At 40.0% G+C, this 12,898-nt stretch overlaps 1 protein-coding gene across 2 annotated transcripts; it reads left to right on the forward strand.

Moving 5' to 3' along the window:
• Positions 1–6,219: 6,219 nt before the first annotated feature.
• Positions 6,220–12,294, forward strand: LOC111852390 (VIP peptides-like). Of its 2 annotated transcripts, none has more exons than XM_023828270.2 (6): positions 6,220–6,374; positions 6,885–7,007; positions 7,806–7,910; positions 8,343–8,474; positions 9,023–9,134; positions 11,937–12,294. In XM_023828270.2, exons 2-6 carry the CDS (start codon positions 6,901–6,903, stop codon positions 11,943–11,945), a joined length of 465 nt encoding a protein of 154 aa, XP_023684038.2. In that variant the 5' UTR covers positions 6,220–6,374; positions 6,885–6,900; the 3' UTR covers positions 11,946–12,294. The 2 variants fall into 2 exon arrangements, with proteins under 2 accessions (XP_023684038.2, XP_023684039.2); XM_023828271.2 differs by having other exon boundaries at positions 9,026–9,134.
• The last annotated feature ends 604 nt before the right edge of the window (positions 12,295–12,898 follow it).

Here is a 12,898-nt window from a genome sequence, read left to right on the forward strand (position 1 = left end):
TCTCGGCCACCATACAGTAGGGTGCCGAACATGCGCAAACTCTAAGAAACTGTTTTTTAGATACACGCTCAAAAAATAAAACGGGAAAACGGGCTGTGACGCATGATATACAATGTGAAGTTCATCAGTCTCGCTTTTACACAGGTTCAGTAGTTATATGAACTCATGATAAATCAGGCTATATGAACTAGCCTGATTTAAGGCTAATGAAGTCTTCCATATATGACAAACTACAAGATTCCACTGACTGAGCGTGCCTATTGAAATTACCTAGAATGCCACTACTATAGCAGACTAGCAAGTTAATTAACAAGTCCTAGAGCACAGCGCTGCAGTTTACTGATCGCTGTATTTTTCCTGTCCTATACTGAGCAATGTCTGATAAAATATTTAACTACATACTTTACCTTACACACTTTGCACTGATAATCAGAACAGCTTCTTTCCTTGGATTACTGCCAAAGACGGTGATAGGCTATATTTAAAAGTCTGTAATCCTGGTGATGAACGTTCTTTAATAATTAACAAAATAAATATATAAAACATTATAAGTATTTTATTTAAATTTGAAGTGCATAAAATACAATCTGTGAAAGTCTTTTATTACACATTACGTTAGATTTTTTTTCCATTTAGCAAAATACAAATTACAAAATACTCTAAATAAATACATATTTTAAATACAATTAATTGGAATAGTGGCCATCTCTGCCTGTAAGGAAGTGCTCAGAACACACAATGAGCCACTTCTTGACAGTACCGTTGTTCAAGTTCTTTTGATCGATGGCTTTTAGCCAAACTTTCCTTCGCCTTTCTGTTAGATCTTTGGTTTCATTGCCTTGATTTTTACGAACCTAAGGTATACAAATGATTTGGGTTTTTCTTGCTGCTGTTACTACAACCAAACACACAACAGTCTATAGTCATGATCCTCTAACTCATTCCCTGGTAAAATGGCCACAGCCTCGTTTTCATTTATGCATGAATGAATGAATTGTATCTTTGCTTGTCACTGGTGCTATACCCTCAAAGGTCTGTCAACTGTACCCTTAGCTGTAGGTAATTGTACCTTTTAAGATACAGAAATTGACTCTGAGGAACATTTCTGTACCATTGATGGTGCATTAATGCTGTGTGTACCTTTGGGATGTTCCTCCGAGTCCATTTCCAAAGGTACGAATATTTAGTAATTTTTCTGAGCATGTAGTTTGACTATAATGTCAGCATAATAATACTTATTGCATGTTCTCAGACAGCGAGAGGAACCTCGTGCAAACACCAGAAAACCCTCAAACTCCACATAGAACCAGGAGCAGGATTTCAGCCACCAGCCCTGAAAGAATTAGAAGAAGAAGAATGCCTTTTAGTGTCACTATACACATGTATAATGAGATTAAGAGCAGCTCCTCCAGTGCAAACATGTAGAACACAACAAACAATAAACAAAGCAAAAAGTTCTGCAGCGCTATATACATATGGAAGAATAAATAACTAAATAGGGTTTTTGAAATATATGAATATGCAGTGTGATATGCAGTGTGGGTTATTGCACATTATTTAGGTAATGATGACCATGTGCAGTGAGTAGTGGATGTTGGACACAGAGCAATGATATTGCACAGTATACAGATATTGCACAGTTATTATCAATACCATTAATACAGTGTAACACTGTAGTGTTAACCATCAAGCCCTGTTACCATTCTGTTGAAACATGTCCTTAGCAGTGAACGCACACCTTTGTGGCATATCATGTGGCCAAAGGAGGCCTCATTTGCTTACAAAGATTTCATAAAATGTTCCTGTTTGGAGTTATTCTACAGAAACGCACCAACGCTTGTTAACTTGTTCTCTCATTGGCACTATAGGGCAATTGTAGCAGATAAATATCTGATTTTCAAAATGTGCCACAACACACAAAGAATGCCATTGGTGATGGGCAAGATAAATTATTTCAAAAGAAGCTTGAGTCTGACCTGGATGCAAATAATCATCATGCATTAATCTGAAATGTTATGAACGATTCTAAATTTCTCCATACCGAATGACTCAGAATGAATCCTTCCACAGGGAACTGTGATACCTTCTTATTCCATTGAAATAAGAAAAGAATTTCCTGGATGCAGGCTTCTTCATCGGGCTTCTGTTCTAAATCATTACCCTCAATTATGGGACCATATTCCCTGGGGTTTGTGTATAATTCATTTAATTTTTCTTCTAATCACATTAGTGGCATAATCAAGCTCAGAATGACCACTGATTGGACATGAAATAGCTTTGAACGTGAGGCTGAGGCATTACTTCTGAATGGTGCATGCCTTAAAGTTTGAAAAGTTGAAGCCAGTGCAAATTACACACATATTGGATAATGGATGGCTGCAAATTGATTCTTTTAGATGCGTGATACTGTCTTCTAATGAGTTACTGGAGTCACTTTAGTATTTCTGCTGCCCTGGTTAATTCTTAATTAGGATTATTAACTTTTGCAAAGTTTTTAAATTTCTGTACACATACACATACTTTTACAGCAGTAGTCCCTAATCCTGGTCTTGACGCACAGGTGGGAGTCTCTGCAAGCACTATAAACACATTATTTGAACAATGCTTTCAACTGGACTGAATCTGTCATCATATTTTAAGTAGCTGGATACCTCCTGAATCTTACAGCCTCTTTTCCAATATACAGTCAGACCTCGAACATTCGCGAGGTTAGGTTCCAGAACCCGTCGCGAATGAGGAGGATTCGAGGATGTTTGGTAGAGTCACTAAAAATGGTAATATGTGCTGATTTCTATAGTTTAAACCATAAATATGACCCCAGTCATGCTCCCAAAACAATTTCATTTAAAAGTTAGCTTAATACATTACCTTTTAAAAAAACAATTGTTTGATGTAAAAATAGAGTACAGTATCACCTAACGGATATTTGTTACACTAGCACATTTACAGTACAGTATACTAATGTTACCCCTACTAATTCATAGAACACGGCATTGGCTGCAGTTTTCTTTTGCATTCAAAGTAAGGTAAAATGAGTAAACGAACGGGACTGTAAACTTATTGACAGAAGCCAAGGTACAATTCAATAAAATACGTAAAGGAAACATGTATTGTGCGTACAGAGTACAGGTATTCAATCAATTAAAAATTACTTAAAGACGTACAGAAATAATAAGTTGTAAAAATACTATGTGTGCATTAACCACGAAAAAGAGCGAGAACAAAAATACATACATGCATTAAAAATATTTAATAGAAAATAGTAGAATGAAATTTTCACGGATCTGTGAATTTGCGAATGCATGAGGGCTGACTGTAGTGCCACAAGATGCATACCATATATTCAGTGAGCGCTTTACAACATTAAGTTCAATGGATAGTGGCGCGACCACTATTAAAATCATAATGATACTCGAATGTGGACAATTTTTGAAATGATAGTCAAATTAATGCGTATACATAGTTGCATACCTGTAAATTTAGCTGCACAAAGCCATGACAAACGAATTGTGGTTAAAGAAATGTCACACAGGAAACAGACATTCATACAGAGAGAAAAATTATTCTGCATTACGGTGGAATTTGAGATCAGGGAAGGAAATCAGGCATTATCTTTTTTTTAAAGATTCACTCCATTGAGTTCCTGTCAGCTGAGGACCTGGTCTTATCCTAGCCTTTTGTAATGTAATGTTAATATAACTTATACCATAATTTATAATGCAATTCTAGCAAGGAACACAAAACACATTTTTGTTTGTAAGAATAGTCACCCACTATTCAATACTGTGAACCAGTGCTCTGTGTGTGTCACAGATTGAGGGTCTCAGTCTGACACCGATCTAGAGATGTGTCACATAGGAAAATGTGATAGCTTGACTTTGACTCTACCTTTTAGAAAAAGACACCTGTGGTAGGAATGTTGGTCCCAGCCTTCATCTTTAGTTCACCAGAGGATGCCATCCCCTTCAGCAGTAGATATAACTCATTTATCCCCATGTCAGTGATAAAGACAGCCAAGAACTTTGCTCACCAAAGCTGCTGAGGGGTAATTCAATAGCACTTCATGAATCAGGGGAATTCTAAGTCATGTAATAAAGCCCTAATTCATGGCAAATATTGATAGAACAATGTGAACTGAACACTTGTATTTTCTCTTCTAGCTTAGTTGGTTGATATCTAATGCAGGGTAATGCCTCTGCATTAGCCTAACTTTTAATCAAGTGTTTGCTAATCTGAGTCAATTGTAATGCGGGTAATCGAAAGTCAGCTCAAGAGTCTCCTCATCTTCTGTATTTCAGTGGGCAATACCACTGATTTTTTTTCGAACGGTATCTAGGTTGGTATTGGTATCGGCGACACCAATCTTGAAACATCACTATTCACCCTGAATGATTGTTCCATTTCCCGGGTGTCTGAGTTCCTTCCGCTTTGTCCCCCTTACAGGTGACCCTGTCTGGAAATAGTTAATTTCATGTCCCGTCCCCTATAATATGAACATTTAAATTACCAGACATGAAAACATTCATATCAAAAAGAATCATCATTCTGTTATTAATCTGCACATCACTGATCCCTACCATCATATCTGTAGCTGCCTAATAATCCCTCCATCTTTACCATAGTAACAACGCAGTAACATCTCCTGTTATCCATCCAGCCATCAGGCCTGGGTAACCTCTAGCCTGTCCCAGGCAGAATAAGATACAATGCTGGGCTAAATCACTGGGCACATAATCACTATGGGCTAAATATAGATGCGGAAATGAATGAATGAATGAACAGATGGATAAATGTGTGAAAAAGACATATAAAATAATCTTTTTTTTTTTCAAATCTACAACAGTACCATTCAAATGAATAGGAAGATTATGAGTGACTGACCAAGCAAATTTACATGTAGAACATGACAGCCTAAAACCAACCTTTGAACTTGGCTCTCGTAGGTAAAGAAATGCTAATAATGCTAATTAGCTTTACTGTAAGATCAGCGTATGACAGAACTGAAACATGTCATTGTTACATTTGCTCCAGCTCACACAGGGTTTTAGATTTCAATGATTCTGTAATTTTAGTGAATCCTTGTGGATTTCTGTCTGGATAAAGTTTGAGTTGCTTATCATGTTTAAGTTATTCTGATATTTAAAAGTTACAAGAACAAGCTGACAATCCTCTTCTTCTGTAAAGATATTTTCTTGAATTTACAAAGTACAAAACACATATCCCTTTAAATATGTAGTGTTTTGCACTGTTCTTTCCAATCGCATTTTGGACCTTAAAAAGGACTACATTCCTCAGTTCTCGAATGTGTGAATCAGTGGCTTATCTATTAAGAAAAAAAAGCCATTCCTGTCTGAAAAAAAGTACCAAATTGTACCTTTGAAGATACAAGTTACATCTCAATAGGGCTGTACTCTCAAGGGTCTGCCAATTGTACCTTAGCTGTAGATAAGTGTAGACTAGGCTCAAAAACATCCTGTAATCTGAATGCTACTCAGTGCACTTTTAAGGTACATAAATTAACTCTGAGGAACATTTTATACCATTGGAGGTACACTAATGTCGTATGTGCCTTGGCTGTATCCTTTTCTCTGACAGTGCATATACCAAAATTCATCCAGACCCTGCAGGTTGCACAATATATTGTCCATTAAAGGTATATAAATATATGAATCCCCCTTGAAACAAGTACTTCGGAAGTAGTACAACTGTGGAGAATGTATTTCTTAAATTCTTCAAATACACGCCACAAAGTAAAGTAATTCGTAACATTATTATAAATATTACAAATTTGTAAAAGACATTTTGTAAAATTTAAATCACGCGTAAATCGGTTTAATGCGTTCATTTAAACGTAGATAACTTCGGTTTACGCTATTTCCGTGGAAGTGTAATTTGTGGATGATCTTTTACAAACTGGATAGGAACGATCTTGCAATGCGCATTTAAACCATATTACCATATAGTATAGTTAATATGCCGTGCCCTACAGGGGGTAAAAAGTTCAAGTTATATTCATCCATTTCGTTCCAGAATAATTATTAGAAAGCAGTTATACGCCCTAGGTGAGTCAGTGAAAATCAACATAATTTCTGTATTAGATATTGAACCACCAGAACAGTTTCAGAAAACAAGTAACTGACGAACACGTTTCGTCCAGTGGGACCTGAAATGACGTGTAGATGCTAATGAAATCATACTGCTTTCCTGTGAGGTGAAATGCATTCGGATGTATAAAATGGAGAAGAGGGGAGACGGATGTTAAGTAAGTCTAAGAAGTCTACAAAAAAAAGGCCAGGAGTTGAGTCTCCGTGGGAGAGTCCGAGACAGTAAACGGTCCTGTCCAATACGCTTTTGGGATATCTACGGAAGCATTCGTAAGTTATCTTGGTTATTTACTTTAAATGTAAAATTTTCTCATACAGTAAAGCAATTACCATTTTCGTTAAATTAGAGGGAGTGCAAGTATTAAAACCCTATGTCTCTACACGCTGCACTCTCTACGTCGGCAATCCTTGTTTTATTCTAGTATTATTACTGTGTGTATTATTGTGTGTTTTGAGCTACTGGTTTTTATTCTTTTTATCAGTTTACCATATAACCATAATTCTGTAAAGTATTGAAAAGATGCAGCAATCAAATCTCCTTGTTCAAATATGACATCTCACTATTTTCAGTCTGTAATCTATACTGAGTTGCACTTTTATTTCAGGTTTACACACACTGAACAATGGTTTGATGTTTTTATGTACACACTATTTACGTTTTAGATTTATCGTCAGATTGTTATAAAGCCACTGATAACGGTATTTATTATTTATTATTTGCAGAGTGTATTTATTAGTTTTTATGCATTTATTAAGAAGTCGCTTTCCTGATTTTGATAGATCTATACTGGAAGGTATGCCAGTCTGTACCAGCGCCCACCTTATGGTTTCGCTGCTCCTGTGGGGTGCGCTGTGCTCAGGGGCGGTGAGTCTGCCGGCAGTAGGAGCGTATTCCTCCATAAGGTAAGGAGGACCGAGTCTCTCGCAATTACCACTGACTTAACACAAAGTTCTTTAAGTGAAAAGGTGTCTACTGCATTTTTACACTTTAACTGACACTTTTGCAAATGCATCATAATGTGTATTTGTTCAAGCACACCAGGTACAAGGAACAATAGTACAGCAGATAAAGAAAAAACAGACGATACTCAACTAGACATGCAGGAATACAGTGAAGACGATATATAAATGAAGACAATATATTAAAAAAATCTCTATGTATATTATGTTTAATAAAGACCTACCTGAGACATATGTACGCCACATAGGGGTCAAGAAATCCAGTTACCGTTCCGTTAAGCTTCAGAACAGCTGCCTGATTAGACACCAGATCAACCGTGATGTGAATGTTGGTGCCAGATGTCGAGAATCCAGCATCTCAGAAACATCCACCCTGCAGGAGTCACTTGCAGATTACCAGTAGTTTACAAATAATGGAACAATAAAGCTCCAGTCAATGACATTCCTGCTGCTGAGAACACCTTGTTAATGAGGGAGGTTAGAGGACGGCCAGACTCGTTAAAACTAACAGGAAGGCCACACATGCAAAAATAAGAGCTCAGTACCACAATGGTTGCAAAGAGGCTTCTCTGAACACACAGCTCACCTACCCTTGAAGTGGTTCTGCAGGCAGAAGTAGGTCCTATCAGGCAGATATAGAAAATATGTAGAAGATGTAGAATATATAACTTCCAAGGGTTTGATGAGGAGCAAAGTTACTGTTCCATGTTACTGATAAATGCCAGTTTAATATGTTTGTAGACCCACAAGGCATGCAGATGGCTTATTTACAAGTGGCTACAGCAAACTTCTTGGACAGCTGTCAGCCAGACGGTACCTCGAATCTCTGATTGGAAAGCGCATCAGGTAAAGCTTTTCTGGGTTCCCACTTTGCTCTACGACAGGGAGCAGTCAGGGAATTCATTTAATTGGCCATATCCGCTCCCGTTTACTGTACTACTGTGCATTTGATAAATAAAGTTGGATTGTTGGGGCAGCGTGTGGCTTAACAGGCTAAGTCTCTTTGCCTGTGATCAGAAAATTGCCGGTTTGAGCCTGACTTCTGCAGAATAATGTCCATGGGTCCATCAGAAAGGCCCTTAACCCCAAACTCCATGGATGCTGCAGCAGGTGGCTGCTGGGCTTCCCCATGCCTCCTAACACGTCTGCATGTCAAAGAATTTCTCCATGTGGACCAATGAGGTTTCACTGAACTTAAATTAAAATTTGATATTTGAACGTCCACTTAAAATATGCACAAATATAAAAGCCGATAATAGTCTTTTTCCTCATTCTTAGTGATGACTTATTGGAAGATGAATCACCAGTGAAGCGTCATTCAGACGCTGTTTTCACTGACAACTTCAGCCGATTCCGGAAACAGATGGCAGTGAAGAAATACCTGGACTCCGTTTTGGCAGGAAAACGGAGGTATGACCATTATAAGCAATTAGTAAATAATAGTATCTACAGATCTATCATACCTAAAAATGTTCAATCTTACCCAAGTTACCACTATGTGTCAGCAGATCACTGTCAGCTTATTAGTTCTAAATCATGCCATTACCATTGTGTGTGTGTGTGTGTGTTGGGGGGGGGGGGGGGGGGGGTGTCAGGCCATCCGATTCACTAGTATTGAAAGAAGTAGTTTTCTATGTGTGCTTGATCTCCAACGGTTCACAGTATTGTGCATTTTTGAGTTGCTTGGGTCTCCTACTATTCTGTGGGTATCAATAAATTGGATCATTCCATTCCATCCTCCAGTCCCTCTGTCACGTTCACTGTTATGACGAAGCAGGTATTTCAGTCTTTGCTATAATGGAACTTTTGTGTGTTATCTATGAATGGTACTAAACTGCTAACAAAAGCAATATTTATTTTTAATATTTATTTCATTCATGTATTAATAAAAATCTAGATTAACCAGTTTCAAGAGATGTTTACTCTTTTCATGAATAACTTTATTTGATTCTCTCTAGCAGCCAAGATGACCTTGCGAACTTCCAAGAGGAATCCACTAGAAGTGAGCCTTCTTTCCAAGACAGCTTGGATGAAATGGCTGTAGATGAGCTTCTCAGTCGGCTCCCAGTGGTAGGTCAATGTAATATGTGCATATAGTCCAGGGTTATTCAAGCTGGCCCTCGGGGACCCCTAGACGGTCCACCTTTTTGCTCCCTCCCAGCTCCCTGCCAGACGCTCCACCTTTTTGCTCCCTCCCAGCTCCCTGCCAGACGCTCCACCTTTTTGCTCCCTACCAGCTCCCTGCCAGACGCTCCACCTTTTTGCCCCCTCCCAGCTTCCTGCCAGACGGTCCACCTTTTTGCTCCCTCCCAGCTCCCTGCCAGACGGCCCACCTTTTTGCTCCCTCCCAGCTCCCTGTCAGACGGTCCACCTTTTTGCTCCCTCCCAGACAGTCTACATTTTTGAGCAAAAACATGGACTGTCTGGGGGTCCCTGAGGACGGGGTTAAGAAACACTGATGCAGTCCAAGGAGCCATGGCAAAGTATAGCTAGTGCGTAATGTATCATTGAGGTCTGCCAGGACCTGGTTTATCAAGGACTCCTATTCAATTCAATTCAAATTCAAAATAACTTTGTTCCCGAGGGGCAATTAAAGGCACACAGGGCAGTTGAACAAGGACACCATGATATAAAGTGCAACAGTATTTGGAAGATGCTGTGAAAAATTGCAGTCATTCAGGTAGATAAGAACTGAATAAATATTTAAAGGGAGGGATTGTTAGTGGGCATGGGGGGGGGCTCAAGTCTTAGAGTTTGCTGCTCCCAAAGGGATGAAAGTGCTCTGACTGGAAGGCCGATGATCTTAGAGCAGACTTTCACTGTGTTGGCAGACGGGTCCTGGTGCTGCAGGCTGGTGGAATGATACCAGCAGGTGATGGAGAAACAGAGGACACTCTCAATGAAGGAGTAGTAAAAGGTTCTGAGTATGACCTTGTTGACCCCAAAGCTGTTGAGCTTCCTTAGGAGATATTGCCGCTGCTGACATCTCCTTAGAATGTCCTCGGTGTTGGAGGCAAACTTTAGGGTGCAACCGAAGATAGTGCCCAGATATTTGTACTCCTCCACCACCTCCACTGTCTGCCCATGGATGTGGGGTCACCACCATGTCCTTGGTCTTCTCCACGTTTAGCTCCAGGGAGGCATTGTCACACCACTGCACCAGCTCACAGAGCACTGAGCTGTGCTGATGTGAGGAGCCAGAGAGTAGAGACAGGAGAACCGCATCATCCGCGTACTTCACTGGATGACAGTCTGGGTGGGAGGACCTGCGGTCATCGTTGTACAGGATGAATAGAAGAGGTGACAGGACGCAGCCTTGGGGGGAGCCAGTAGAGGTGATGGAGAGGTCAGAGAAGGTGTTGTTGACCAGCACTCTCTGTGTCCTGTTGGTCAGAAAGTTGATGATCCGCAGAGTGAGCTGGTCATCCAGGTGGAAGCGGGTGGAGAGTTTCTCTGCCAGGATTTGTGGTTGCAAAGTGTTGAATGCAGATGAGGAATCTGCAAACAGGAGTCTAGCTGAGGTGTTGGGGAGTTCCAGATGCTTGTGTACTTGGTCCATGATGAACATTTTCACATCGTCAACCCCCCTGCCTGCCCGGCATGTGAACTGGAGAGGGTCCATGAGTGGGTCGGTCACCTTGATGATATGATCCTTAATGACCCTCTCCATGGCCTTCATTGCAAGTGAGGTAGGAGATCATTCAGTTCCTTAACTGAGGACTTTTCCGGAGTGGGGACCACAGTGGAGTGTTTCCACAGCTGGGGGACTGTGCTGCTGTCCACTGATCTCTGAAACAGCCACTGAAACACGCCCCCAACTGCTCTGCACAGCACTGCAGGATGCTGCTACTGATGATGTCTGGGCCGGGTGCTGTGCTCACCTTGGTCCTTCTGAGGGCTCTCACCACCTCCTTCGTGTTGAAGGAAAGTTCTGTTCCTGCGGGCGTGAGGGAGGAGACCATGTCTTTGAGACGGGAGGTGTTGTCAGTCTCGAACCTAGTGAAGAAGGAGTTGAGGTTGTTGGGGAGGGCTGATGACCTGCCACCTGGATGTACCTGTGGATGGTGGACACGGTGTTCACAGCGGCAATGTTCTTTATCCCCTGCCAAGCTGAGTGGAGGCTTCCTTGTGTGAATTTCTCCTCCACCTTGTTTTTGTACCTCAGCTTGGCATTCTTTATGGCGCGCTTAACCTCTCTGTTTACCTCCTTCTCCTCAGCCTCAGTGCCGGTGAAGAATGTCCTCTTCTTTTTATTTAGGATTTCTTTTATTTCTTTAGTAATCCAGGGCTTATTGTTTGGGAAGATGGTAATCTTCTTGGTAGGGATGATACTGTCCACACAGAAGGTGATGTATGAGGACACTGTGTCCACCTGCTCGTTGATGTTACTGGAGATGGAAAGGAGGTTTTCCCAGTCTGTGGTTTCAAAACATCCTTGCAGCGTTGCAATGTTGTCACTGGTCCACTGCTGGATGTTTTTGATAACCTTCTCTGTCCTCTATGCATAACTTGACCGATTGTTTCACTAAATCTTCTGTGATATTCAGAATGCATTATTGCATATTGTATCTGTACATAATTAAATTATCAGCATTTAGGATGACTTCATAATTTAATTTCAGTTATGTTGTTTTAAAAGGTGAATCTCATGATATAATACATTTCTGTGTGAGATGAACATACATTTATCCATGTAGCAATGACACCTTTACCAAAAATACATTTCCTTCCTAAGGATTTCACTTCCTAAAAATCTTGTCTGCAGCCAAATGTAGATTCAGAAACACTGGATAATGCAGTGCTAACCTTGTTGTTTAGCCTTGTTTAGGCCAAAGTAAACCTTTGTTTGTAACTTTGTTTGTGTTTTTACAGCCACTCTAAGCTGGGGCCCTGCAGTATAGATGCTCTGACAGGTCGTCATGTGTGGCTGCATTCCATTATTCATATTTCTTTAGCAAAATGCAAATCTACATATTGTTTACTTCTTTGTAAAAACTGTAAATAAAGGCACATACTATAAAATGTACATTAATAAATATATAGAACTGAGTTCTTGAAGAACTATAACCAATATTATGGGTCCATTTCTCATAAGATAGTATAAGACAGTATTAGTCATGATTGGACATAGAAAACATGGATGTATAATGTCATATATCACTGTCATCATATTTGCATATGTATCAGTATATATATCCTACTAAAAAATAAAGACTACACCTCTGCTGTACCATCACAAATGCCAATGGTAATTTCTATGTGCTGACCTATAGTCATTATAAACATTTGCATTTTCAGGACTGGCGTTTTCACAGTCATGTAGACCCCAGGATTCACATGCCCCTGGTGATATATGCTACTGGATCACATGCCCCTGGTGATATAGACACACAAGCTATGCCACAAACCTAGCGTCAGTCTCTTACAAAGTGAGCGATGCTAGCATATTGGTGACACAAAATTACTGTCAGGACAAGATTCTATCATATAACAACATAAAAACCACACGCAGTATCAAATAACGGTCATGTTAATTTATTATTATTATTGTTTAACTCATTAATCACAGCTAACATGTATAAGAGACAAAAGTCGGTCAGTTATCTCTCATCAAACAAGTGATACAGTTGCGATCTTTAATGTTACCATATGCGAATGTCGGAACAGCGCCACAAAGTCGAAGTGGCGAAAAATCTATTACATCCGTAGTGGTTTAGCACTACCATAGAGAACGAATAGGAAACGGTTTAGGACGCTTTCGCTAAAAGCGCCCCCTATCGCTTGCATTGGTGGTTCAGTGGTAGAATTCTCGCCTGCCACGCGGGAGGCCCGGG

The sequence above is a fragment of the Paramormyrops kingsleyae genome, chromosome 20 (genome assembly GCF_048594095.1).
Source record: "Paramormyrops kingsleyae isolate MSU_618 chromosome 20, PKINGS_0.4, whole genome shotgun sequence".
Classification (NCBI taxonomy): Eukaryota; Metazoa; Chordata; class Actinopteri; order Osteoglossiformes; family Mormyridae; genus Paramormyrops; species Paramormyrops kingsleyae.